The sequence below is a fragment of the Ranitomeya variabilis genome, chromosome 6, assembly GCF_051348905.1.
Source record: "Ranitomeya variabilis isolate aRanVar5 chromosome 6, aRanVar5.hap1, whole genome shotgun sequence".
Classification (NCBI taxonomy): Eukaryota; Metazoa; Chordata; class Amphibia; order Anura; family Dendrobatidae; genus Ranitomeya; species Ranitomeya variabilis.
The window spans coordinates 14,737,143-14,762,477 of NC_135237.1; the positions used below are offsets into that span (position 1 = coordinate 14,737,143).

At 44.7% G+C, this 25,335-nt stretch overlaps 1 protein-coding gene across 1 annotated transcript in view; it reads right to left on the reverse strand.

The window, feature by feature from the left end:
* Positions 1–25,335, reverse strand: part of LOC143781328 (tumor necrosis factor receptor superfamily member 16-like) — a 41,847-nt gene that overhangs the window by 1,587 nt on the left and 14,925 nt on the right. The window contains exons 2-6 of the mRNA XM_077267879.1: positions 18,535–18,640; positions 17,974–18,339; positions 12,189–12,257; positions 6,790–6,967; positions 5,759–5,904 (exon numbers count right to left, since the gene is read on the reverse strand). Of these exons, the coding sequence (XP_077123994.1) occupies positions 5,759–5,904; positions 6,790–6,967; positions 12,189–12,257; positions 17,974–18,339; positions 18,535–18,640 (865 nt within the window). The remainder of the gene's footprint in view (positions 1–5,758; positions 5,905–6,789; positions 6,968–12,188; positions 12,258–17,973; positions 18,340–18,534; positions 18,641–25,335) is intronic.

A 25,335-nucleotide genomic window follows, 5' to 3' on the forward strand; every position in this document is an offset into this window, starting at 1 on the left:
ACATTATTTACCCCTCGTTATAGATCTCCTATAGATTGAGGTTGCGTCTAACCAATGAAACGCAAGAAGTTTACATGCTTTTAATAACATGAGAGATGGGGCATGGCTATGTAGCTGAAGAGAGAGGACTCACCCTGGGAGAGCTCCTAATATCCTGTCTACATCCTGCCATTAAGACCCCTTCAAAGTGTGGGCTACCTGTCGGGTCTGAGGCCCTTTGGACCCTGGAAGGTGTGCGGCTGCTGCAGGGAGCGCTGTGAGGACCTGTGAGACGCTGGGAGCCGAGGGAGTCTGCACGGTCAGCGGGATCCATGAGAGCCGGCGGCCATTTTACAAGCACGCGCTCTAACAAGCTACAGAGCGGCACACAGCTTCTGCCGGTGCCGGGACTCCCCCCTAAGCCTTGGGAAGTCCCCGGTACCTGCAGGTGACTGCGCTGCGGCTCTGGTGCGCTGGTGGGACTCTGACGATGGTGCCGGTGTGAGGCGGCGGTCACTACACAAGCTCGGGCTCTGACAGGAGGAGACGTGACGCTGATCACCATACCTGCAGCGCTGTCTAGGAGGTGAGCACGCATTCTGAACTCTATTAAGGGGACGGGCAGTGAGTGCTCTGGAAAATTGGGCCCCGCGCTCCCCTATCAGGAAGACACTTACCCTACCGATGCTATTACTTTGGAGGGTTTGGCCCCCTCCTTGCTGTTGCCTCTGCGGGTGCTGTGGGCCCCCCCGGTGCATGGATTTTTAGAGGGCTGGCTTATGACCTCTCTGGGAGATGAATTCTCAACATTCTCTGTGGAAAGGGCCCACAGGGTTCCCACAAGATCTCTCCCTCCTGGAGCCCCGCCGAGACCTTTTTTGGCGTGTCTTCTCAACTGCAAGGATAGAGACGCTATTCTACGACTGGCACGGCAGAAAAGCCCTATCAAATTTCACAACGCCACAATCTCGATCTTTCCGGATTTTTCTATGGAGCTTCAGAAACAGCGGGCGCGGTTCATGGAAATAAAGAAACAACTCAGAGACCAAAACGTTATGTACTCCATGATTTATCTAGCTTGACTATGAATTGTTCTTGAGGGTTCTTCTATATTTTTCACTGTGGCTGAATGGCTTCGGACCCACAGGGCGTCCAATGCAAATAAACCCTAATGTATTTATGATACTACCAGAATTCTTTTTTCTCCTTTTTCTAATTGTATAATGGAGCTCTCTGTGTGGGCGTCCAACCCAACAACAATACCGGACGCTGGATCTAGCGAGGGAATCCCCGTTTTCACTTAGTAATAGGAGCACAGGACTTCACTCCTATATTGTTTGGTTTTTTCTTTTATGTTTGTTCTATTTGTTATTTAGTTAGAAATCGCCGCCAACAGTTCTCTTGCCCTCTGTGTGCGGTCCCTAGACTCTGCCCGGACACCAATATATACCATGTTTTGTCGTGTAAGTATGGTATCTGAAATAGTATGTATGACCTGGAATGTGCGGGGTATCAAATCTCCCCGGAAAAAAATCAAAGTATTTTCACAGATCAAACGCTATCATCCTCATGTCGTGGTGTTGGTAGAGACACATTTGACTAGAGACACGGCCCGATGTGTACAGAAACCATGGGTACAACGGTCCATTCACGCGTTTCACACTAGCTACTCGAGAGGGGTTTCATTGCCAATTCATAGAGATGTTAGATGGGACGTTAGGGAGGCCCGGAGGGACTCTGAAGGTCGTTTCGTTTTTGTACATGCATTAATTAATTCTCGTGAATACGTAATATTATGTGTTTGTAACCCTCCTCCAGCTAATATAGCAGTTCTTCGGACGGCAATGGGTTTTGTCCTAAACTTCCCAGACGCAAATGTCATTTGTATGGGGGATTTTAATCTCGTCATGGATAACCGCCTTGATAGACTGAGACTGGGTGATGAGATCGTTGGAGAAACCCCCTCTCAGGCTCCATCCCAATTGGCTTTATTTATGGAGGGAAGTGGATGGTTGGATTTGTGGAGAATACGCCACCCTGAGATAAAAGGATATACCGGTCACTCATCCACCAGACGTGCTCTCTCTCGTATAGACTATATATTTGGATCCGAGGGGTTGGAAATGTGGGTGGATAGCACTGAGCATGGTAATAGGGGAATATCTGACCACAGCCCGGTCATCCTTAAACTTAGACTATGCCATTATATGATTGTCCGTATTTATTAGTTTTAGCCAGAATGGATTCAACTTCCAGACTCTAATGATCGGACTGTTGACCAGTTGAATTGCTTCATTTCGTCCCACCTGGAGCCCCAGAACACCCACCTATTTTGGGACGCCCTTAAGGCGAATCTAAGGGGATGTTTATCTTCTACAATCTGTTATATAAAAAGGGTGACCTGAAGGGAAGATGACGAGATGGAGCAACGACTGAAAGACTCGGAGACCACATATATATCTGAGCCAACTAATGGTAATAGAATCGAGTGGCTCACTTCCCAGAGGTTATATGCTCAGCATACAGACACTAAATCTAAACGCAAATTATTTTTCACTCGTCAATCCTATTTTGAATTCGGAAACCAAGCTAGCACATTTCTGGCCTTCTTGGTACGCCAACATAACTCATCTAATACAATACTACACATCCGACCACCAGACGGATCACTGGTGTCCTCAACTGAAGAAATACTTCACTGTTTCCACAAGTATTACAAGTCGCTATATACATCTAAGTGTGACTTTGATATTCTGGAAAACCTGGACTATTTATGGGTTGTAGCATTTCCCGCACGGAGTTCAGCCTTCATGGATGCCGAGTTTACCCTGGAGGAGATCGTGTGCTATGACGGATATGGCCTCTGGGAAGGCTCCTGGTCCAGACGGGTTTCCTATTGAATTACATAGGAGATATGGTGACACACTAGCACCACTTTTATTGAGAGCGTTTCGGGGGATGTGGGAGGAAGGATCTATGCCGGACATATTTTACGAGGCAAACATTATTATACTTAAGAAGGAGGGGAAGGACCCTTTGGAATGTGGATCTTACCGCCCTATATCGTTGGTAAATGTAGATTATAACATTTTTACTAAAATTCTAGCTACTAGACTGAACTCGATTATATTAGACCTTATACATCCGGACCAAACGGGCTTTATGCCGGGTAAGAATACGTCTATTAACATTAGACGGGTCCAGTCGGTGCTGGACAACTCCTGGGCAGTGGCATCGCTGGATCGAGTGGCCCTTTCTATCAGCATGTCTGCAAAGATATGGTTTCAGTGATAAATTCTTCAAATGGGTAAGGTCTATTATATATGAAGCCTAGAGCCCGTATAATTGTAAATGGCTCCATTTCTAAACCCTTCTCAGTATACAGAGGGACCCGCCAGGGGTGTCCCCTCTCCCCAGCCCTCGCGATACGCATAAGGTCCTCTCCCGACATTAGAGGTATAGACATAGCTGGCCGTGTGGACACCATCGGTCCATACGCTGATGACATGGTGATATTTATGGATCAGGCGGAGGACACATTGCCGCAGGTAATTGCCACTATAGACAAATTTAGTAAATACTCAGGCCTGTACATAAATTGGGACAAATCTGCCCCTCTCCCATATCCCAGTGCCCTGTCTTGAGACTCTCTCCTCCCTCCCCATTGTACCCAGTTTCATGTATATATAGTAGATCTGATTTACAACTTAATATATTCCTATTGTTAGAATTGGTCAAATCTAAATTTGCAGCTTGGAATAAGCTCCCGCTCTCTGCAGCCGGTCGTATCAACCTAATTACACGATGCTGCTCCCCAAGCTCCGCTATGGTCTTCAGCACAGTGCTGGGATAATACCAAAAGCCTTTTTTGTGAATTTGAACTCTCAAATCACATCTTTCCTATGGGGGAGGTCTAGGCCCAAACTCAAGTTATCGACGCAAGCAGGGGGGAGGGGCGGCGTTGCTGGATTTTTATCTCTATTACTTGGCAGGTCAGGCTAGAGCCATCAATAAATGGATGCCCAATAATTGTCTCCCTAACTCTGAAAGCCACCTGCTTCGTTCGGCCCAAATTGACTGTCCACTGAACTTTCTGGACCTGGAGAAAATTAGTGTCCCCCGTTTACTGCCCTTACTTCGTCTGGCATGATCAGTCTGGAGGGAAATTAAAAGAACTATTGGATTCATAGATATTATTATAGTGGAAATGCCCCTGTGGAACAATGGCTATTGTCCAGCTCTGCTGAATCACCCGACTTCTGGATCGGGCATGGTGTCTCCTCAATAGGTGATCTGTATGGCGGGGGGACGCAAACTACACATGGTGTACCGAGATCCCAATAGTTTCGATATCTACAACTAAGGTCAATCGCACACGAGACATCCAGGTGCAGGCCGAGCTATATCCGCTCTACCCTGGATAGGAATTGTTATCTCGCAGGGTCCCCAAGGCCTCATCTCCTCCTTATATACCTATATGTTATCATCGGGAGCTGTATCCAGCGTGAGATCTATTAAGGGGATGTGGGGGGGGACATCTTTCCGATATACAGGAAGAGGAATGGGACCATATTCTTGAATCTCCAATTAAAGTATCCCTATCAGTTAATAACAGGATGACCCAGCGATACATAATACACCAATCGTATAACTCCGATACGGCTCTTCACAATGGGTCGATCCCAAACACCAGAGTGTCTGCAATGTCGCTCATCGGATGCAGACTTTGTCCCACCATTCCTCATTACTGGAAAGAGGTGACGTCACTATTAACGTCTTTGCTATTAATTCCTGTTCCCCTTGATCCATTAATTTGCATATTTGGAGTATGGGATCATTATATTGATATTTTCTTACGCCCTTTATGGCAGGGAAGGTGTTGGCGCTGCGGTGGATGGGGAGCTCATGTCCATCTCTGAGAACTTGGATCGACCTGGTAAATTCGATTATTCCATATGAACGTACGCTGTACCGGAACAGAGGATGTCCAGGAAAATGTGAAAAAACATCTGGGGTAGATGGAATTCTTCCCATCTTCCTCTATAGATCTGCCAGGATTGGCTTTGGTGCTGGTTGGGGACATCGCATGGGGGACAGACACGAGGTAAAGGTTCTTTTCCTTTCCATTTTTCTAATTAGTAGTTAGTGCTGTTACAGTTATAATTCAAGATTTATGATTTTAGGTTTCCATTTACATAACACATATGGTGCAGATGACCCAACATACACAATTTATAGCTACAAGATAACACTGGTGATAAATAAAAATACGCATTTTATTGTATGTTTAACAATGCATAAAAGGATACGTACTTTATATTATGTTCAATAATGATGATACAAATGTGTATGTAACAGTTTATTTTGTTGTTAATAAACGAATAAAAAAAAAAAAAAAAAAACATGAGAGATACCTATGACTAGGGGCAAGTCGGGATCCATCTACAAATAAACCCAATATACATATTGGGGGCTCTGAATTTCTCTCCATGGACCTTTCTACCAAGGAGAGGACTTCATTCCACTATGGGCCTGTCTACATTCCCACATCACACGAGCCTCATCAGTCCCACGCCTAGGATGTCACCAAGATACAACATGCCTTTGGGCCTCACAAGATGGTCTTCCCATCCTTACAGCCATCATACTATAGGGGACATTGGATTAATTGCCAAAAGGAGCAGAGGCACAGCGCCAAGCTTCTTCATCCCCCCTAGCGATGACCCCAGGCCAGACCTAGCGTTGGCCACCATTGCCTGCTAGGAAAGGTCCACTATACCTTTGTGCAGCTGGTTCTGGTCCTGAAGGCTGTGCGTGTCCAGGAAAACGCCGCTGTCGCTATGAAGCTTCTCGCCCTCTCCAGATGCTGCCAGTTCTCCTGCTCTTTGCTTGGCCAGGAGCTTCTTCTGCTTGCAAGTGACCCAGCTAAAACACAAAAAACAAGGGGGTTATTTGGCTGCACGAGGGATCAGTCGGACATGTACGACCATAGGACGGCTCGCTGCTCAGGCCGTTCACTCACAGCGGAGCGTATGATCACAGGAGGTCACTACTCAAAGTATCTCTAGGGCTCAACCACTCCACCAATGTTCTCGGGACAGAAGTCATCTAATGGGAGATTGGTCTAAGGGACAACAAAACATTGTCCAATGATTCCGATCCAAAAAGATCTCCATGATCCCCACCCGAAGAAAAGAAACCACACAGCTCCAATGATCCGCGGTGTACAGGTCTGGAGGGCACCGAGCTCAGAAACCAGCATTTTAGTGTCAGATGAATTTTGGCCAAGTTTACAACCTCTACCCGGATCTTGGCCTCACGGATCCCAGCGACCGGCGTTCAGAGAAGATTTTACTTTTATTAAAGAGACAGTTACAGAACAGCAAGAGATGAGATTTGTGAAAGACACGGATCTAATCCACCGAGCGGGACACTAATCCTATTCATACGCTGGGAATCGGTCGGAACAGCCGCAAAGCGGACAAAAGCCTCATCCTAAGTTCGGAATGTCCTCCCTACCGAGAGGAGAAGCCCGGCCCTGGGAAAACCTTCAAGGATCTCCTACAGGAAAGCTGGGAGACACCGCAGTGGAAAGTTTCAGGAAGAACTTTGAGGAAAGATTCTCAACAAGCGCCAGTGTTAAGGTTAAACGTTTTCCATGAACGTCCCGGCAGGACGGAGGTTCTCCAGGTCAGGAAACCTAGAAACCCCACACTAAAATATGCCCCCGAGAGACCCCTACAGCAACGGCATCCACTGACGGAACGGCATAAAGACCACCACCACCATGACAACATCAGACGGACTCACCACTTAAAAGCCACATATCCGATGAGGCCAACGACCACAGCAGCCAAGATGGAGCAGTAGACAGGAATGATGTTCTTACTATTGTCCTCTGGGGGGATAAACTGAGGAGTACCGGACCCCGTGGTGTTATCGATGTGACCACTGCCATCCGCGCGCCTCAGAATGATCAGATCTTTATCTGCAGAGGAAAGAGGAGAAACTAAAAAAGTGCAGAAGTGGCACTGTGCAGTGTATATATACAGGAGGAGCGGTACTGTGCAGTGCATATATACAGGAGGAGTGGTACTGTGCAGTGCATATATACAGGAGGAGCGGTACTGTGCAGTGTATATATACAGGAGGAGCGGTACTGTGCAGTGCATATATACAGGAGGAGCGGTACTGTGCAGTGCATATATACAGGAGGAGTGGTACTGTGCAGTGCATATATACAGGAGGAGCGGTACTGTGCAGTGCATATATACAGGAGGAGCGGTACTGTGCAGTGTATATATACAGGAGGAGAGGTACTGTGCAGTGCATATATACAGGAGGAGTGGTACTGTGCAGTGTATATATACAGGAGGAGTGGTACTGTGCAGTGTATATATACAGGAGGAGTGGTACTGTGCAGTGTATATATACAGGAGGAGTGGTACTGTGCAGTGTATATATACAGGACAGGAGGAGTGGTACTGTGCAGTGTATATATACAGGAGGAGTGGTACTGTGCAGTGTATATATACAGGAGGAGTGGTACTGTGCAGTGTATATATACAGGACAGGAGGAGTGGTACTGTGCAGTGTATATATACAGGACAGGAGGAGTGGTACTGTGCAGTGTATATATACAGGAGGAGCGGTACTGTGCAGTGTATATATACAGGAGGAGTGATACTGTGCAGTGTATATATACAGGAGGAGTGATACTGTGCAGTGTATATATACAGGAGGAGTGGTACTGTGCAGTGTATATATACAGGACAGGAGGAGCGGTACTGTGCAGTGTATATATACAGGAGGAGTGATACTGTGCAGTGTATATATACAGGACAGGAGGAGTGGTACTGTGCAGTGTATATATACAGGACAGGAGGAGCGGTACTGTGCAGTGTATATATACAGGACAGGAGGAGGAGTGGTACTGTGCAGTGTATATATACAGGACAGGATGAGCGGTACTGTGCAGTGTATATATACAGGACAGGAGGAGTGGTACTGTGCAGTGTGTATATACAGGACAGGAGGAGTGGTACTGTGCAGTGTATATATACAGGAGGAGTGGTACTGTGCACTGTATATATACAGGAGGAGTGGTACTGTGCAGTGTATATATACAGGACAGGAGGAGTGGTACTGTGCAGTGTATATATACAGGACAGGAGGAGTGGTACTGTGCAGTGTATATATACAGGAGGAGTGGTACTGTGCAGTGTATATATACAGGAGGAGTGGTACTGTGCAGTGTATATATACAGGAGGAGTGATACTGTGCAGTGTATATATACAGGACAGGAGGAGCGGTACTGTGCAGTGTATATATACAGGACAGGAGGAGCGGTACTGTGCAGTGTATATATACAGGACAGGAGGAGTGGTACTGTGCAGTGTATATATACAGGACAGGAGGAGTGGTACTGTGCAGTGTATATATACAGGACAGGAGGAGTGGTACTGTGCAGTGTATATATACAGGACAGGAGGAGTGGTACTGTGCAGTGTATATATACAGGAGGAGCGGTACTGTGCAGTGTATATATACAGGAGGAGTGGTACTGTGCAGTGTATATATACAGGAGGAGTGGTACTGTGCAGTGTATATATACAGGACAGGAGGAGTGGTACTGTGCAGTGTATATATACAGGAGGAGTGATACTGTGCAGTGTATATATACAGGACAGGAGGAGTGGTACTGTGCAGTGTATATATACAGGACAGGAGTGGTACTGTACAGTGTATATATACAGGACAGGAGGAGTGGTACTGTGCAGTGTATATATACAGGAGGAGTGGTACTGTGCAGTGTATAGATACAGGAGGAGTGGTACTGTGCAGTGTATATATACAGGACAGGAGGAGTGGTACTGTGCAGTGTATATATACAGGACAGGAGGAGTGGTACTGTGCAGTGTATATATACAGGAGGAGCGGTACTGTGCAGTGTATATATACAGGAGGAGTGATATTGTGCAGTGTATATATACAGGAGGAGTGGTACTGTGCAGTGTATATATACAGGATAGGAGGAGTGGTACTGTGCAGTGTATATATACAGGACAGGAGGAGCGGTACTGTGCAGTGTATATATACAGGACAGGAGGAGTGGTACTGTGCAGTGTATATATACAGGACAGGATGAGCGGTACTGTGCAGTGTGTATATACAGGACAGGAGGAGTGGTACTGTGCAGTGTATATATACAGGAGGAGTGGTACTGTGCAGTGTATATATACAGGACAGGAGGAGTGGTACTGTGCAGTGTATATATACAGGACAGGAGGAGTGGTACTGTGCAGTGTATATATACAGGAGGAGCGGTACTGTGCAGTGTATATATACAGGAGGAGTGGTACTGTGCAGTGTATATATACAGGAGGAGTGGTACTGTGCAGTGTATATATACAGGACAGGAGGAGTGGTACTGTGCAGTGTATATATACAGGAGGAGTGGTACTGTGCAGTGTATATATACAGGAGGAGTGGTACTGTGCAGTGTATATATACAGGACAGGAGGAGTGATACTGTGCAGTGTATATATACAGGACAGGAGGAATGGCACTGTGCAGTGTATATATACAGGAGGAGTGGTACTGTGCAGTGTATATATACAGGAGGAGTGGTACTGTGCAGTGTATATATACAGGACAGGAGGAGTGGTACTGTGCGGTGTATATATACAGGACAGGAGGAATGGCACTGTGCAGTGTATATATACAGGACAGGAGGAGTGGTACTGTGCAGTGTATATATACAGGACAGGAGGAGCGGTACTGTGCAGTGTATATATACAGGACAGGAGGAGTGGTACTGTGCACTGTATATATACAGGACAGGAGGAGTGGTACTGTGCAGTGTATATATACAGGATAGGAGGAGTGGTACTGTGCGGTGTATATATACAGGACAGGAGGAGTGGTACTGTGCAGTGTATATATACAGGAGGAGTGGTACTGTGCAGTGTATATATACAGGACAGGAGGAGTAGTACTGTGCGGTGTATATATACAGGAGGAGTGGTACTGTGCAGTGTATATATACAGGACAGGAGGAGTAGTACTGTGCGGTGTATATATACAGGAGGAGTGGTACTGTGCAGTGTATATATACAGGAGGAGAGGTACTGTGCAGTGTATATATACAGGAGGAGTGGTACTGTGCAGTGTATATATACAGGACAGGAGGAGTGATACTGTGCAGTGTATATATACAGGACAGGAGGAGTGGTACTGTGCGGTGTATATATACAGGACAGGAGGAATGGCACTGTGCAGTGTATATATACAGGACAGGAGGAGTGGTACTGTGCAGTGTATATATACAGGAGGAGTGGTACTGTGCACTGTATATATACAGGACAGGAGGAGTGGTACTGTGCAGTGTATATATACAGGATAGGAGGAGTGGTACTGTGCGGTGTATATATACAGGACAGGAGGAGTGGTACTGTGCAGTGTATATATACAGGAGGAGTGGTACTGTGCAGTGTATATATACAGGACAGGAGGAGTAGTACTGTGCGGTGTATATATACAGGACAGGAGGAGTGGTACTGTACAGTGTATATATACAGGAGGAGTGGTACTGTGCAGTGTATATATACAGGACAGGAGGAGTAGTACTGTGCGGTGTATATATACAGGACAGGAGGAGCGGTACTGTGCAGTGTATATATACAGGACAGGAGGAGCGGTACTGTGCGGTGTATATATACAGGACAGGAGGAGCGGTACTGTGCAGTGTATATATACAGGACAGGAGGAGTGGCACTGTGCAGTGTATATATACAGGACAGGAGGAGTGGTACTGTGCGGTGTATATATACAGGAGGAGTGGTACTGTGCAGTGTATATATACAGGACAGGAGGAGCGGTACTGTGCAGTGTATATATACAGGAGGAGTGGTACGGTGCAGTGTATATATACAGGAGGAGTGGCACTGTGCAGTGTATATATACAGGACAGGAGGAGTGGTACTGTGCAGTGTATATATACAGGAGGAGTGGCACTGTGCAGTGTATATATACAGGACAGGAGGAGTGGTACTGTGCAGTGTATATATACAGGACAGGAGGAGTGGTACTGTGCAGTGTATATATACAGGACAGGAGGAGTACTACATTGACCTCAATTTTTAGTGGTACTACAACAGGGGATCTAACACTCCAGTACATGGGCAGCACGGTGGCTCAGTGGTTAGCACTGGTTTGCAGCACTGGGATTCAAATACAACCAAGTAGAAAATCTACTAAGTGTTTGTTCTCCCTGTGTTTGCTTATTTCCACATTCCAATGACTTAGGGTACCGTCACACAGTACCATTTACATCGCTACGACGGCACGATTCGTGACGTCGCAGCGTCGTATGATTATTGCTCCAGCATCGTAGACTGCGGTCACACGTTGCAATCACGGCGCTGGAGCGATGCCGAAGTCCCCGGGTAACCAGGGTAAACATCGGGTTACTAAGCGCAGGGCCGCGCTTAGTAACCCGATGTTTACCGTGGTTACCAGCGTAAAAGTAATAAAAAACAAACCGTACATACTCACCATCTGATGTCCGTCAGGTCCCTTGCCGTCTGCTTCCTGCTCTGACAGATCCGGCCGTACAGTGAGAGCAGAGCGCAGCGGCGACGTCACCGCTGTGATCTGCTCTCACTTTCCGGCCGGCAGACAGTCAGAGCGGGAAGCAGACTGCAAGGGACCGGACGGACATCAGATGGTGAGTATGTACGGTTTGTTTTTTTTTACTTTTACGCTGGTAACCACGGTAAACATCGGGTTACTAAGCGCGGCCCTGCGCTTAGTAACCCGATGTTTACCCTGGTTACCAGCGAACGCATCGCTGGGTCGCTGTCACACACAACGATCCAGCGATGAAAGAAAGTTTCAAACGATCTGCTACGACGTACGATTCTCAGCAGGGTCCATGATCGCAGTAGCGTGTCAGACACAGCGATATCGTAACGATATCGCTAGAACGTCACAGATCGTACCGTCGTAGCGATAAAAATGCCACTGTGTGACAGTACCCTGAGTGATAGGAAATGTTGGTTATGAGGTCTGTGCAGCAAAGTAGAGTATGAGGGCGCGACAAAATAAATGATAAATGCCAGTTTTGCCCACCTGTAATGTGAGAAGTCTTTACCAAAAACATGTAGAAAAATCCGCTGTTTTAATAGGAGCGGTATAACATACTTACTGCCATCCTCCAGTGAGGTGTACGTTGTGCTGTTATCATCTTTACGCTTTAAAATTGGCACATCTTTATCTGGTGCAAAACAAAGATATCAGATATAATTAAAGTTCTGCTCCAAGACACACCTTATACCAGTATTATACTCCAGAGCTGCACTCACTATTCTGCTGGTGCAGTCACTGTGTACATACATTACATTACTGATCCTGAGTTACATCCTGTATTATACTCCAGAGCTGCACTCACTATTCTGCTGGTGCAGTCAGTGTGTACATACATTACATTACTGATCCTGAGTTACATCCTGTATTATACTCCAGAGCTGCACTCACTATTCTGCTGGTGCAGTCACTGTGTACATACATTACATTATTGATCCTGAGTTACATCCTGTATTATACTCCAGAGCTGCGCTCACTATTCTGCTGGTGCAGTCACTGTGTACATACATTACATTACTGATCCTGAGTTACATCCTGTATTATACCCCAGAGCTGCACTCACTATTCTGCTGGTGCAGTCACTGTGTACATACATTACATTACTGATCCTGAGTTACCTCCTGTATTATACCCCAGAGCTGCACTCACTATTCTGCTGGTGCAGTCACTGTGTACATACATTACATTACTGATCCTGAGTTACCTCCTGTATTATACCCCAGAGCTGCACTCACTATTCTGCTGCTTATTATTGGACATTGTCTCACTTCTGGATTAACCCCTTCTCAGCAGATTAGCAGAACTCCTATGATGTAGGGTTCTGCCGTTCGTGTCGCCTTCAGCATTAGATGAATGTCGGCTGAACTCACCAATTAGGTTGCCAACCATCTAAGCTCTGTGTGGGCTAAAAGAAGCAAGGATTCTTGGAAGATTTCAGCTCTGAAGCCCGCTGTATGTGCATCTCTGGAACATAACACAGGCAGTAACAAGTGCAGATTTACTTTTCGGAGCTCATCACTAGCACTGAATGCAGGAGACATTTCCACTGTAAGACTCCATTGGTTACATTGTTGCAGATGTGTTGTTTTGTGTTTAGCGTCTAAGTAATAAAATATAATAATTAAGTGAACAGGGGAGACTGTGTGCAGCCTGAGAGCCCCGCACAGCCTCACCACTGCATGAACCCAGAGGTAGCTGGAGATCACAGTGCTGCACCTCTCCAGCTGTGCCCCTCACTATACCACCCCTAGCTCTGCTGTCAACACCCCCTGCCTGCACAGCACATGCTGCCTTTGAAGTGTCTGTGTGATGAGGGTCAGAGGACAGGGTCACAGAAAATATTCACATCCCAAAAAACAAATACAACCTCCAAAAGTAGGTAACAAGAAGCTGATAGTGGAGGAGGAGGTGAGTGTCAGCACAAACAGGAGATGTGGAGGAAGATAAAAGAACAGACACTAATCTGTACAGCAACAGAAACCCTACAGACCAGTCTTCTATAATACTGCCCCCTATGTACAAGAATATAACTACTATAATACTGCCCCCCTATGTACAAGAATATAACTACTATAATACTGCTCCCTATGTACAAGAATATAACTACTATAATACTGCCCCTATGTACAAGAATATAACTAGTTTAATACTGTCCCTATGTACAAGAATATAACTACTATAATACTGCTCCTATGTACAAGAATATAACTACTATAATACTGCTCCCTATGTACAAGAATATAACTACTATAATACTGCCCCTATGTACAAGAATATAACTACTATAATACTGCTCCTATGTACAAGAATATAACTACTATAATACTGCCCCCTATGTACAAGAATATAACTACTATAATACTGCCCATATGTACAAGAATATAACTACTATAATACTGCTCCTATGTACAAGAATATTACTACTATAATACTGCCCCTATGTACAAGAATATAACTACTATAATACTGCTCCTATGTACAAGAATATAACTACTATAATACTGCCCCTATGTACAAGAATATAACTACTATAATACTGCCCCCTATGTACAAGAATATAACTACTATAATACTGCTCCTATGTACAAGAATATAACAACTATAATACTGCCCCTATGTACTAGAATATAACTACTATAATACTGATCCTATATACAAGAATATAACTACTATAATACTGCTCCTATGTACAAGAATATAACTACTATAATACTGCCCCCTATGTACAAGAATATAACTACTATAATACTGCCCCCTATGTACAAGAATATAACTACTATAATACTGCCCCTATGTACAAGAATATAACTACTATAATACTGCTCCTATATACAAGAATATAACTACTATAATACTGCTCCTATGTACAAGAATCTAACTACTATAATACTGCTCCTATATACAAGAATCTAACTACTATAATACTGCCCCTATGTACAAGAATATAACTACTATAATACTACCCCTATATACAAGAATATAACTACTATAATACTGCCCCCTATGTACAAGAATATAACTACTATAATACTGCTCCTATGTACAAGAATATAACTACTATAATACTGCCCCTATGTACAAGAATATAACTACTATAATACTGCCCATATGTACAAGAATATAACTACTATAATACTGCTCCTATATACAAGAATCTAACTACTATAATACTGCCCCTATGTACAAGAATCTAACTACTATAATACTGCTCCTATATACAAGAATATAACTACTATAATACTGCCCCCTATGTACAAGAATATAACTACTATAATACTGCCCCCTATGTACAAGAATATAACTACTATAATACTGCCCCTATGTACAAGAATATAACTACTATAATACTGCCCCCTATGTACAAGAATATAACTACTATAATACTGCCCATATGTACAAGAATATAACTACTATAATACTGCTCCTATGTACAAGAATATTACTACTATAATACTGCCCATATGTACAAGAATATAACTACTATAATACTGCCCCTATGTACAAGAATATAACTACTATAATACTGCCCATATGTACAAGAATATAACTACTATAATACTGCTCCTATGTACAAGAATATTACTACTATAATACTGCCCCTATGTACAAGAATATAACTACTATAATACTGCCCCTATGTACAAGAATCTAACTACTATAATACTGCCCCTATGTACAAGAATCTAACTACTATAATACTGCTCCTATATACAAGAATCTAACTACTATAATACTGCCCCCTATGTACAAGAATATAACTACTATAATACTGCCCCCTATGTACAAGAATATAACTACTATAATACTGCTCCTATGTACAAGAATATAACTACTATAATACTGCCCCTATGTACAAGAATATAACTACTATAATACTGCTCCTATGTACAAGAATATAACTACTATAATGCTGCTCCTATGTACAAGAATATAACTACTATAATACTGCCCCTATATACAAGAATATAACTACTATAATACTGCCCCCTATATACAAGAATATAACTACTATAATACTGCTCCTATGTACAAGAATATAACTACTATAATACTGCCCCTATGTACAAGAACATAACCACTACATAATGCTGCTCCTATGTACAAGAATATAACTACTATAATACTGCTCCTATGTACAAGAATATAACTACTATAATACTGCTCCTATCTACAAGAATATAACTACTATAATACTGCCTCCTATGTACAAGAATATAACTACTATAATACTGCCTCCTATGTACAAGAATATAACTACTATAATACTGCCCCCTATGTACAAGAATATAACTACTATAATACTGCTCCTATGTACAAGAATATAACTATAATACTGCCCCTATGTACAAGAATATAACTATTATAATACTGCCCCTATGTACAAGAATATAACTACTTTAATACTGCTCCTATGTACAAGAATATAACTACTATAATACTGCCCCTATGTACAAGAATATAACTACTATAATACTGCCCCTATGTACAAGAATATAACTACTATAATACTGCTCCTATGTACAAGAATATAACTACTATAATACTGCCCCTATGTACAAGAATATAACTACTATAATACTGCCCCTATGTACAAGAATATAACTACTATAATACTGCCCCTATGTACAAGAATATAACTACTATAATACTGCTCCTATGTACAAGAATATAACTACTATAATACTGCCCCTATGTACAAGAACATAACCACTATATAATGCTGCTCCTATGTACAAGAATATAACTACTATAATACTGCTCCTATGTACAAGAATATAACTGCTATAATACTGCTCCTATGTACAAGAATATAACTACTATAATACTGATCATATGTACAAGAATATAACTACTATAATACTGCCCCCTATGTACAAGAATATAACTACTATAATACTGCTCCTATGTACAGGAATATAACTACTATAATACTGCCCCTATGTACAAGAATATAACTGCTATAATACTGCTCCTATGTACAGGAATATAACTACTATAATACTGCCCCTATGTACAAGAATATAACTACTATAATACTGCTCCTATGTACAGGAATATAACTACTATAATACTGCTCCTATGTACAGGAATATAACTACTATAATACTGCTCCTATGTACAAGAATATAACTGCTATAATACTGCTCCTATGTACAAGAATATAACTACTATAATACTGCTCCTATGTACAAGAATATAACTACTATAATACTGATCATATGTACAAGAATATAACTACTATAATACTGCCCCCTATGTACAAGAATATAACTACTATAATACTGCTCCTATGTACAGGAATATAACTACTATAATACTGCCCCTATGTACAAGAATATAACTGCTATAATACTGCTCCTATGTACAAGAATATAACTGCTATAATACTGCTCCTATATACAAGAATATAACTACTATAATACTGCCTCTATGTACAAGAATATGACTACTATAATACTGCCTCTATGTACAAGAATATAACTACTATAATACTGCCCCTATGTACAAGAATATAACTACTATAATACTGCTCCTATGTACAAGAATATAACTACTATAATACTGCCCCTATGTACAAGAATATAACTACTATAATACTGCCCCTATGTACAAGAATATAACTACTATAATACTGCCCATATATACAAGAATATAACTACTATAATACTGCTCCTATGTACAGGAATATAACTACCATAATACTGCTCCTATGTACAGGAATATAACTACTATAATACTGCTCTATGTCCTTTACAATCGTCTGGATTACATTGACACTCGGACGCTTTTCCTTCTGGATGATTGGAGTTATTGTCCTTGGATGAGATACAGTGAAGGGACTGTAAGGAAAGGATTAAGAGCCCGATAAATGGAGGGAGCGGCCGGGGTAAGTTGCCCACTGAGCGCCGGTCCCCACAGGGCAGAGTCTGGTAAATCTCCTTTATGGACCGTCTTCGCTGCAGATCTGGTTCTGCCAAGAAAACCGTAGTTGAAAGAACCTGAATAGTATCATGGCGGCTTCTGCGTCTCCTGCTGCTCTATTGAGGGAGATGCCAGCGGCGGCGTCTCTTGCCCGGACGTCTGAGGACAGCTGGCTTTAAGGACCGTGGAGGTATCTGCCCCACACAATTGTGACGCCTTGATGCCACCTGCCCTGCTTCGCTAGCCTGGTGGGATCAGAAGCGGCAGTGCCAGGGGCGTCACAGAATCCGGAGATTGGACGAGGTACTGGACGGAGGGGCGACCTGCTGCAGTCCCTCAGCTGTGACCACTCTCAGTCCAGGACTGTTTCTTCACGCTGACACCAAGCGGGGCTATTAATGGCAGAAGGCGCGGGCGGCACTTACTCATACACAGGATGTCGTGGTGGGGGGTGCAGTCTCCGATCTGGACCTCTGTCTCCAGACACCGGCTCCGGCAGGGCAGGCACGGCGACCGGCTGCTCTTCACCTCCGAGTAGAAGCCCTGGGGGCAGGGCTGGCACTGCGTGTTCTCCGTGCGGGTGCAGGGCGTCTTGGCACCGGAGCCCTTGGAGCACACGTGGCAGGCGAGGCAGACGCCATCCTCGGAGTGCAGGTAGTAGCCCTCAGGACAGTGGCAGGCGGCATCGTGCTCGGCGGTGCAGGTGGCGTTCAGTGTCTGCAGGGCGCCCTGGCAGGTGGAGCACGGCCGGCACCGCTCAGTGGCACTGGACACGTCGGAGAAGGTGGAACCTGCAAGATATGTGGGTTAGACTCAGAACGGATCACACTGCGACTGCCGGTCAGGACTCGTGGAAAGCTGGGGGACCACCTCCATCCATACAGATGGCCTATTTGTAGAACACCGTTGAGGTGGAGCTGTAACGGCACCATATTAGCCATCACCCAGCTTTCCCAGAATCCTGCTCCTCTGTGGACGTCACTTACCCTCTGTGCACGGCTCGCACACCGTACGACAGGGCACAGACACCCCATAACCCGGGGGGCACAGGGAGCAGCACGCTCCCCCCTGACACTCGTCCTGCGCAGCCACCTGCAAAACAGAGAAGATGGGTTAGAAAGAGGCAAAAGTGCAGAAGAGGGCGGCCGAGGAGCGGCAGAAGAGGGCGGCCGAGGAGCCGCAGAAGAGGGCGGCAGAAGAGGGCGGCCGAGGAGCCGCAGCAGAAGAGGGCGGCCGAGGAGCGGCAGAAGAGGGCGGCCGAAGAGGGTGGCCGAGGAGAGGCAGAAGAGGGCGGCTGAGGAGCCGCAGCAGAAGAGGGTGGCCATGGAGAGGCAGAAGAGGGCGGCCGAGGAGCGGCAGCAGAAGAGGGCGGCCGAGGAGCGGCAGAAGAGGGTGGCCGAGGAGCGGCAGAAGAGGGCGGCCGAGGAGAGGCAGAAGAGGGCGGCCGAGGAGAGGCAGAAGAGGGCGGCCGAGGAGGAGCAGCAGCAGAAGAGGGCGGCCGAGGAGGAGCAGCAGCAGAAGAGGGCGGCCGAGGAGGAGCAGCAGCAGAAGAGGGCGGCCGTGTTATGACCCCAATGGCGAGGGTCTCAGAGGAACGTGGAAGTCTGCAGAATACAAAAATCCAGCTCATAGGGCAGTGGTAACTGGGTTGACCATATATCTACTCCTAACGCCAACACTAGAAGTAGCCGGGGATCATTCCTACGTTGATTCTAGATGACACGCGCCAGCCGGAGAATCTAGCTACCCCTAGTAGAGGAAAACAAAGACCTTTCTTGCCTCCAGAGAAGGGGACCCCAAAGCTGGATAGAAGCCCCCCACAAATAATGACGGTGAGGTAAGAAGAAATGACAAACACAGAAATGAACCAGGTTTAGCACAGAGAGGCCCGCTTACTGATAGCAGAATAAAGAAAGGTAACTTATATGGTCAACAAAAACCCTATCAAAATCCACACTGGAAATTCAAGAACCCCCGAACCGTCTAACGGTCCGGGGGGAGAACACCAGCCCCTAGAGCTTCCAGCAAAGGTCAGGATATAGATTTGGAACAAGCTGGACAAAAATACAAAACCAAAACAAATAGCAAAAAGCAAAAGGCAGACTTAGCTGATATAACTGGAACCAGGATCAGTAGACAAGAGCACAGCAGACTAGCTCTGATAACTACGTTGCCAGGCATTGAACTGAAGGTCCAGGGAGCTTATATAGCAACACCCCTAACTAACGACCCAGGTGCGGATAAAAGGAATGACAGAAAAACCAGAGTCAAAAAACTAGTAACCACTAGAGGGAGCAAAAAGCAAATTCACAACAGTACCCCCCCCTTAGTGAGGGGTCACCGAACCCTCACCACGACCACCAGGGCGATCAGGATGAGCGGCATGAAAGGCACGAACTAAATCGGCCGCATGAACATCAGAGGCGACCACCCAGGAATTATCTTCCTGACCATAGCCCTTCCACTTGACCAGGTACTGAAGCCTCCGCCTGGAGAGACGAGAATCCAAGATCTTCTCCACCACGTACTCCAACTCGCCCTCAACCAACACCGGAGCAGGAGGCTCAGCAGAAGGAACTACAGGCACAATGTACCGCCGCAACAAGGACCTATGAAATACATTGTGAATAGCAAACGACACAGGAAGATCCAGACGAAAAGATACAGGATTAAGGATTTCCAATATCTTGTAAGGCCCAATAAAACGAGGTTTAAATTTGGGAGAGGAGACCTTCATAGGAACAAAGCGGGAAGAAAGCCACACCAAATCCCCAACGCGTAGTCGGGGACCCACACCGCGGCGGCGGTTGGCAAAGCGCTGAGCCTTCTCCTGTGACAACTTCAAGTTGTCCACCACATGATTCCAGATCCGCTGCAACCTATCCACCACAGAATCCACCCCAGGACAGTCAGAAGGCTCCACATGACCCGAAGAAAAGCGAGGATGGAAACCAGAGTTGCAGAAAAAAGGCGAAACCAAGGTGGCGGAACTAGCCCGATTATTAAGGGCAAACTCAGCCAACGGCAAGAATGTCACCCAATCGTCCTGATCAGCAGAGACAAAACACCTCAAATAAGCCTCCAAAGTCTGATTGGTTCGCTCCGTCTGTCCATTAGTCTGAGGATGGAAAGCAGACGAAAACGACAAATCAATGCCCATCCTACTACAAAAGGATCGCCAGAACCTGGAAACGAACTGGGATCCTCTGTCTGACACAATATTCTCAGGGATGCCGTGCAAACGAACCACGTTCTGGAAAAACACAGGAACCAGATCGGAAGAGGAAGGCAGCTTAGGCAAAGGAACCAAATGGACCATCTTGGAGAAGCGATCACATATCACCCAGATAACGGACATGCCCTGAGATAGCGGAAGATCAGAAATGAAATCCATGGAGATATGTGTCCAAGGTCTCTTCGGGACAGGCAAGGGCAAGAGCAAACCGCTGGCACGAGAACAGCAAGGCTTAGCTCGAGCACAAGTCCCACAGGACTGCACAAATGACCGCACATCCCTTGACAAGGAAGGCCACCAAAAGGACCTGGCCACCAGATCTCTGGTGCCAAAAATTCCCGGGTGACCTGCCAACACCGAGGAATGAACCTCGGAAATGACTCTGCTGGTCCACTTATCCGGGACAAACAGTCTGTCAGGTGGACAAGACTCAGGCCTATCAGCCTGAAATCTCTGCAACACACGTCGCAGATCCGGAGAAATAGCTGACAAGATAACTCCATCTTTAAGAATACCAACAGGATCAGCGACTCCAGGAGCATCAGGCACAAAGCTCCTAGAAAGAGCATCGGCCTTCACATTCTTTGAACCTGGTAAATACGAGACAACAAAATCAAAGCGGGAGAAAAACAATGACCAGCGGGCCTGTCTAGGATTCAGGCGTTTGGCAGACTCGAGATACATCAGATTTTTGTGATCAGTCAAGACCACCACACGATGCTTAGCACCCTCGAGCCAATGACGCCACTCCTCAAATGCCCATTTCATGGCCAACAACTCCCGATTGCCCACATCATAATTTCGCTCGGCAGGCGAAAACTTCCTAGAGAAAAAGGCACAAGGTTTCATAACAGAGCAACCAGGGCCTCTCTGCGACAAAACGGCCCCTGCCCCAATCTCCGAAGCATCCACCTCAACCTGAAAGGGAAGTGAGACGTCAGGCTGGCACAAAACAGGCGCCGAAGTAAACCGGCGTTTCAACTCCTGGAAAGCCTCCACGGCAGCAGGAGCCCAGTTAGCTACATCGGAGCCCTTCTTGGTCATATCCGTCAAAGGTTTCACAATGCTAGAAAAATTAGCGATAAAACGACGGTAGAAGTTAGCGAAGCCCAAGAACTTCTGAAGACTCTTAACTGACGAGGGCTGAGTCCAATCAAGAATAGCTCGGACCTTGACTGGGTCCATCTCCACAGCAGAAGGGGAAAAAATGAACCCCAAAAAGGGAACCTTCTGTACACCAAAGAGACACTTTGAGCCCTTGACAAACAAAGAATTTTCACGCAAAATTTTAAAGACCATCCTGACCTGCTCCACATGCGAATCCCAATCATCAGAAAAAAACAAAATATCATCCAGATAAACAATCAAAAATTTATCCAGATACTTCCGGAAAATGTCATGCATAAAGGACTGAAAAACTGAAGGCGCATTGGAGAGCCCAAAAGGCATCACCAAGTACTCAAAATGACCTTCGGGCGTATTGAATGCGGTTTTCCATTCATCCCCTTGCTTAATGCGCACAAGGTTGTACGCACCACGAAGGTCTATCTTGGTGAACCACTTGGCACCTTTAATCCGGGCAAACAAGTCTGACAACAGCGGTAAAGGATACTGAAATTTGACAGTGATCTTATTTAAAAGCCGATAATCAATACAAGGTCTCAAAGATCCGTCCTTTTTTGCCACAAAAAAGAATCCCGCACCAAGGGGGGAAGAAGACGGACGAATATGTCCTTTCTCCAGAGACTCCTTGATATATGAACGCATAGCGGTATGTTCAGGTACCGACAGATTAAACAGTCTTCCCTTAGGAAACTTACTGCCTGGGATCAAATCTATAGCACAGTCACAGTCCCTATGAGGAGGCAGTGCACTGGACTCAGACTCACTGAAGACATCCTGATAACACTGGCCAACAGTGAAAATGTTTCTGAAATGAAAATAGCTGGTTTGTAATAATTTTAGCATCCTAAAAACGAATATGTTACTTAAAAATCATTATTAGCTCTTGTTGCTGAGATACAGGTCATTTAAGATTATTATGCAGGAAAATAGGGAAATTTTGAATTTTCAACAAATGTGTATTGGTAAACCTGATTACAGACCTGTTGAACCAATGTCAGCCATTTTATTCATTGTGTCTGCATAGTTTGTACTAATTGAAGTCTCTTTCTCTTGTTGCAGTAATTTTGTGGAGAGAATTTACACTTTGAAAATGCCTCGTAAATGTGCAAATATTGTTAACAATTTTTGTTACGTGTGTGGTTATGTGACATTTGCCAACCAAAGAAGACCAATTACTCCACTTGTGAAGACTGCTTACCATCATTACTTTGCTTATACGTGGCACTTAAATACGTGGCACTTATACGTGGCACTTAAATACGTGGCACTTATATACGTTGCATTTTGAGACCTATAATTTTTCCACATTTTGGTCCACAGAGTCATGTGAGGTCTTGTTTTTTGCGGGACGAGTTGACGTTTTTATTGGTAACATTTTCGGACACGTGACCATTTTTTATCACTTTTTATTCCGATTTTTGTGAGGCAGAATAACCAAAAACCAGCTATTCATGAATTTCTTTATACCGTTCTGCGTTTGGTAAAATTGATAAAGCAGTTTTATTCGTCGGGTCAGTACGATTACAGCGATACCTCATTTATATCATTTTTTAATGTTTTGGCGCTTTTATACGATAAAAACTATTTTATAGAAAAAATAATTATTTTGGCATCGCTTTATTCTGAGGACTATAACTTTTTTATTTTTTTGCTGATGATGCTGTATGGCGGCTCGTTTTTTGCGGGACAAGATGACGTTTTCAGCGGTACCATGGTTATTTATATCCATCTTTTTGATCGCGTGTTATTCCACTTTTTGTTCGGCGGTATGGTAATAAAGCGTTGTTTTTTGCCTCGTTTTTTTGTTTTTTTTCTTACGGTGTTTACTGAAGGGGTTAACTAGTGGGACAGTTTTATAGGTTGGGTCGTTACGGACGCGGCGATACTAAATATGTGTACTGTACTGTGCAATTTATACTCTTGTAATGAATTCTTATCGCTACCTACAGCACATACTTCCATGGCGTGTATCTAAAAAACGAGAGCTAATTAAACAATTCTGTGGGTATATTTGAGTTTCTCGACCCAAAATTAGTAATATTTGCCTATTTTCATCAAAGAAACATAAAAAAAGTTGTTTTTTGTTGGCCTGTGTAATCAGACAAATACTCCGGAACTTCCGAAGGCGTAGAAGAAGCAATAGACACAGGCAGGGAATCCCCATGAATACCACGACAGCCCCAACTTGAGACTGACATAGCCTTCCAGTCCAGGACTGGATTATGGGTCTGTAACCATGGCAGCCCTAAAACAACCAAATCATGCATTTTATGTAAAACCAGGAAACGTATCACCTCGCGGTGTTCAGGAGTCATGCACATGGTAACCTGTGTCCAATACTGCGGTTTATTTGCTGCCAATGGCGTAGCATCAATACCCCTAAGAGGAATAGGATTTTCTAATGGTTCAAGAGTAAAACCACAGTGCTTAGCAAATGAGAGATCCATGAGACTCAGGGCAGCACCTGAATCTACAAACGCCATGACAGGATAAGATGACAGTGAGCAAATCAAAGTTACAGACAGAATAAATTTAGGTTGCAAATTACCAACGGTGACAGGACTAACAACCTTAGCTATACGTTTAGAGCATGCTGAGATAACATGTGTAGAATCACCACAGTAGTAGCACAAGCCATTCCGGCGTCTATGAATTTTCCGCTCATTTCTAGTCAGGATTCTATCACATTGCATTAAATCAGGTGTCTGTTCAGACAACACCATGAGGGAATTTGCGGTTTTTCTATCACATTGCACCGAATTAGGTGTCTGTTCAGACAACACCATGAGGGAATTTGCGGTTTTGCGCTCCCGCAACCGCCGGTCAATTTGAATAGCCAGTGCCATAGTATCATTCAGACCTGTGGGAATGGGAAAACCCACCATAACATTCTTAATGGCTTCAGAAAGGCCATTTCTAAAATTAGCGGCCAGTGCACACTCGTTCCAATGTGTCAGCACGGACCATTTCCGAAATTTTTGGCAGTACACTTCAGCCTCGTCCTGCCCCTGAGACATAGACAGCAAGGCCTTTTCTGCCTGAATCTCAAGATTGGGTTCCTCATAAAGTAAACCGAGCGCCAGAAAAAACGCATCAAGATCAGCCAATGCCGGATCTCCTGGCGCCAGCGAAAAAGCCCAATCCTGAGGGTCGCCCCGTAAGAACGAAATAACAATTTTTACTTGCTGAGCAGAATCTCCTGATGAACAGGGTCTCAGGGACAAAAACAATTTACAATTATTCACGAAATTCCTAAACTTAAACCTGTCTCCGGAAAACAGTTCAGGAATCGGTATTTTAGGTTCTGACCTAGGATTTCTGATAACATAGTCTTGTATGCCCTGCACACGAGTAGCCAGCTGGTCCACACTTGTAATCAAGGTCTGGACATTCATGTCTGCAGCAAGCATAGCCACTCTGAGGTAAA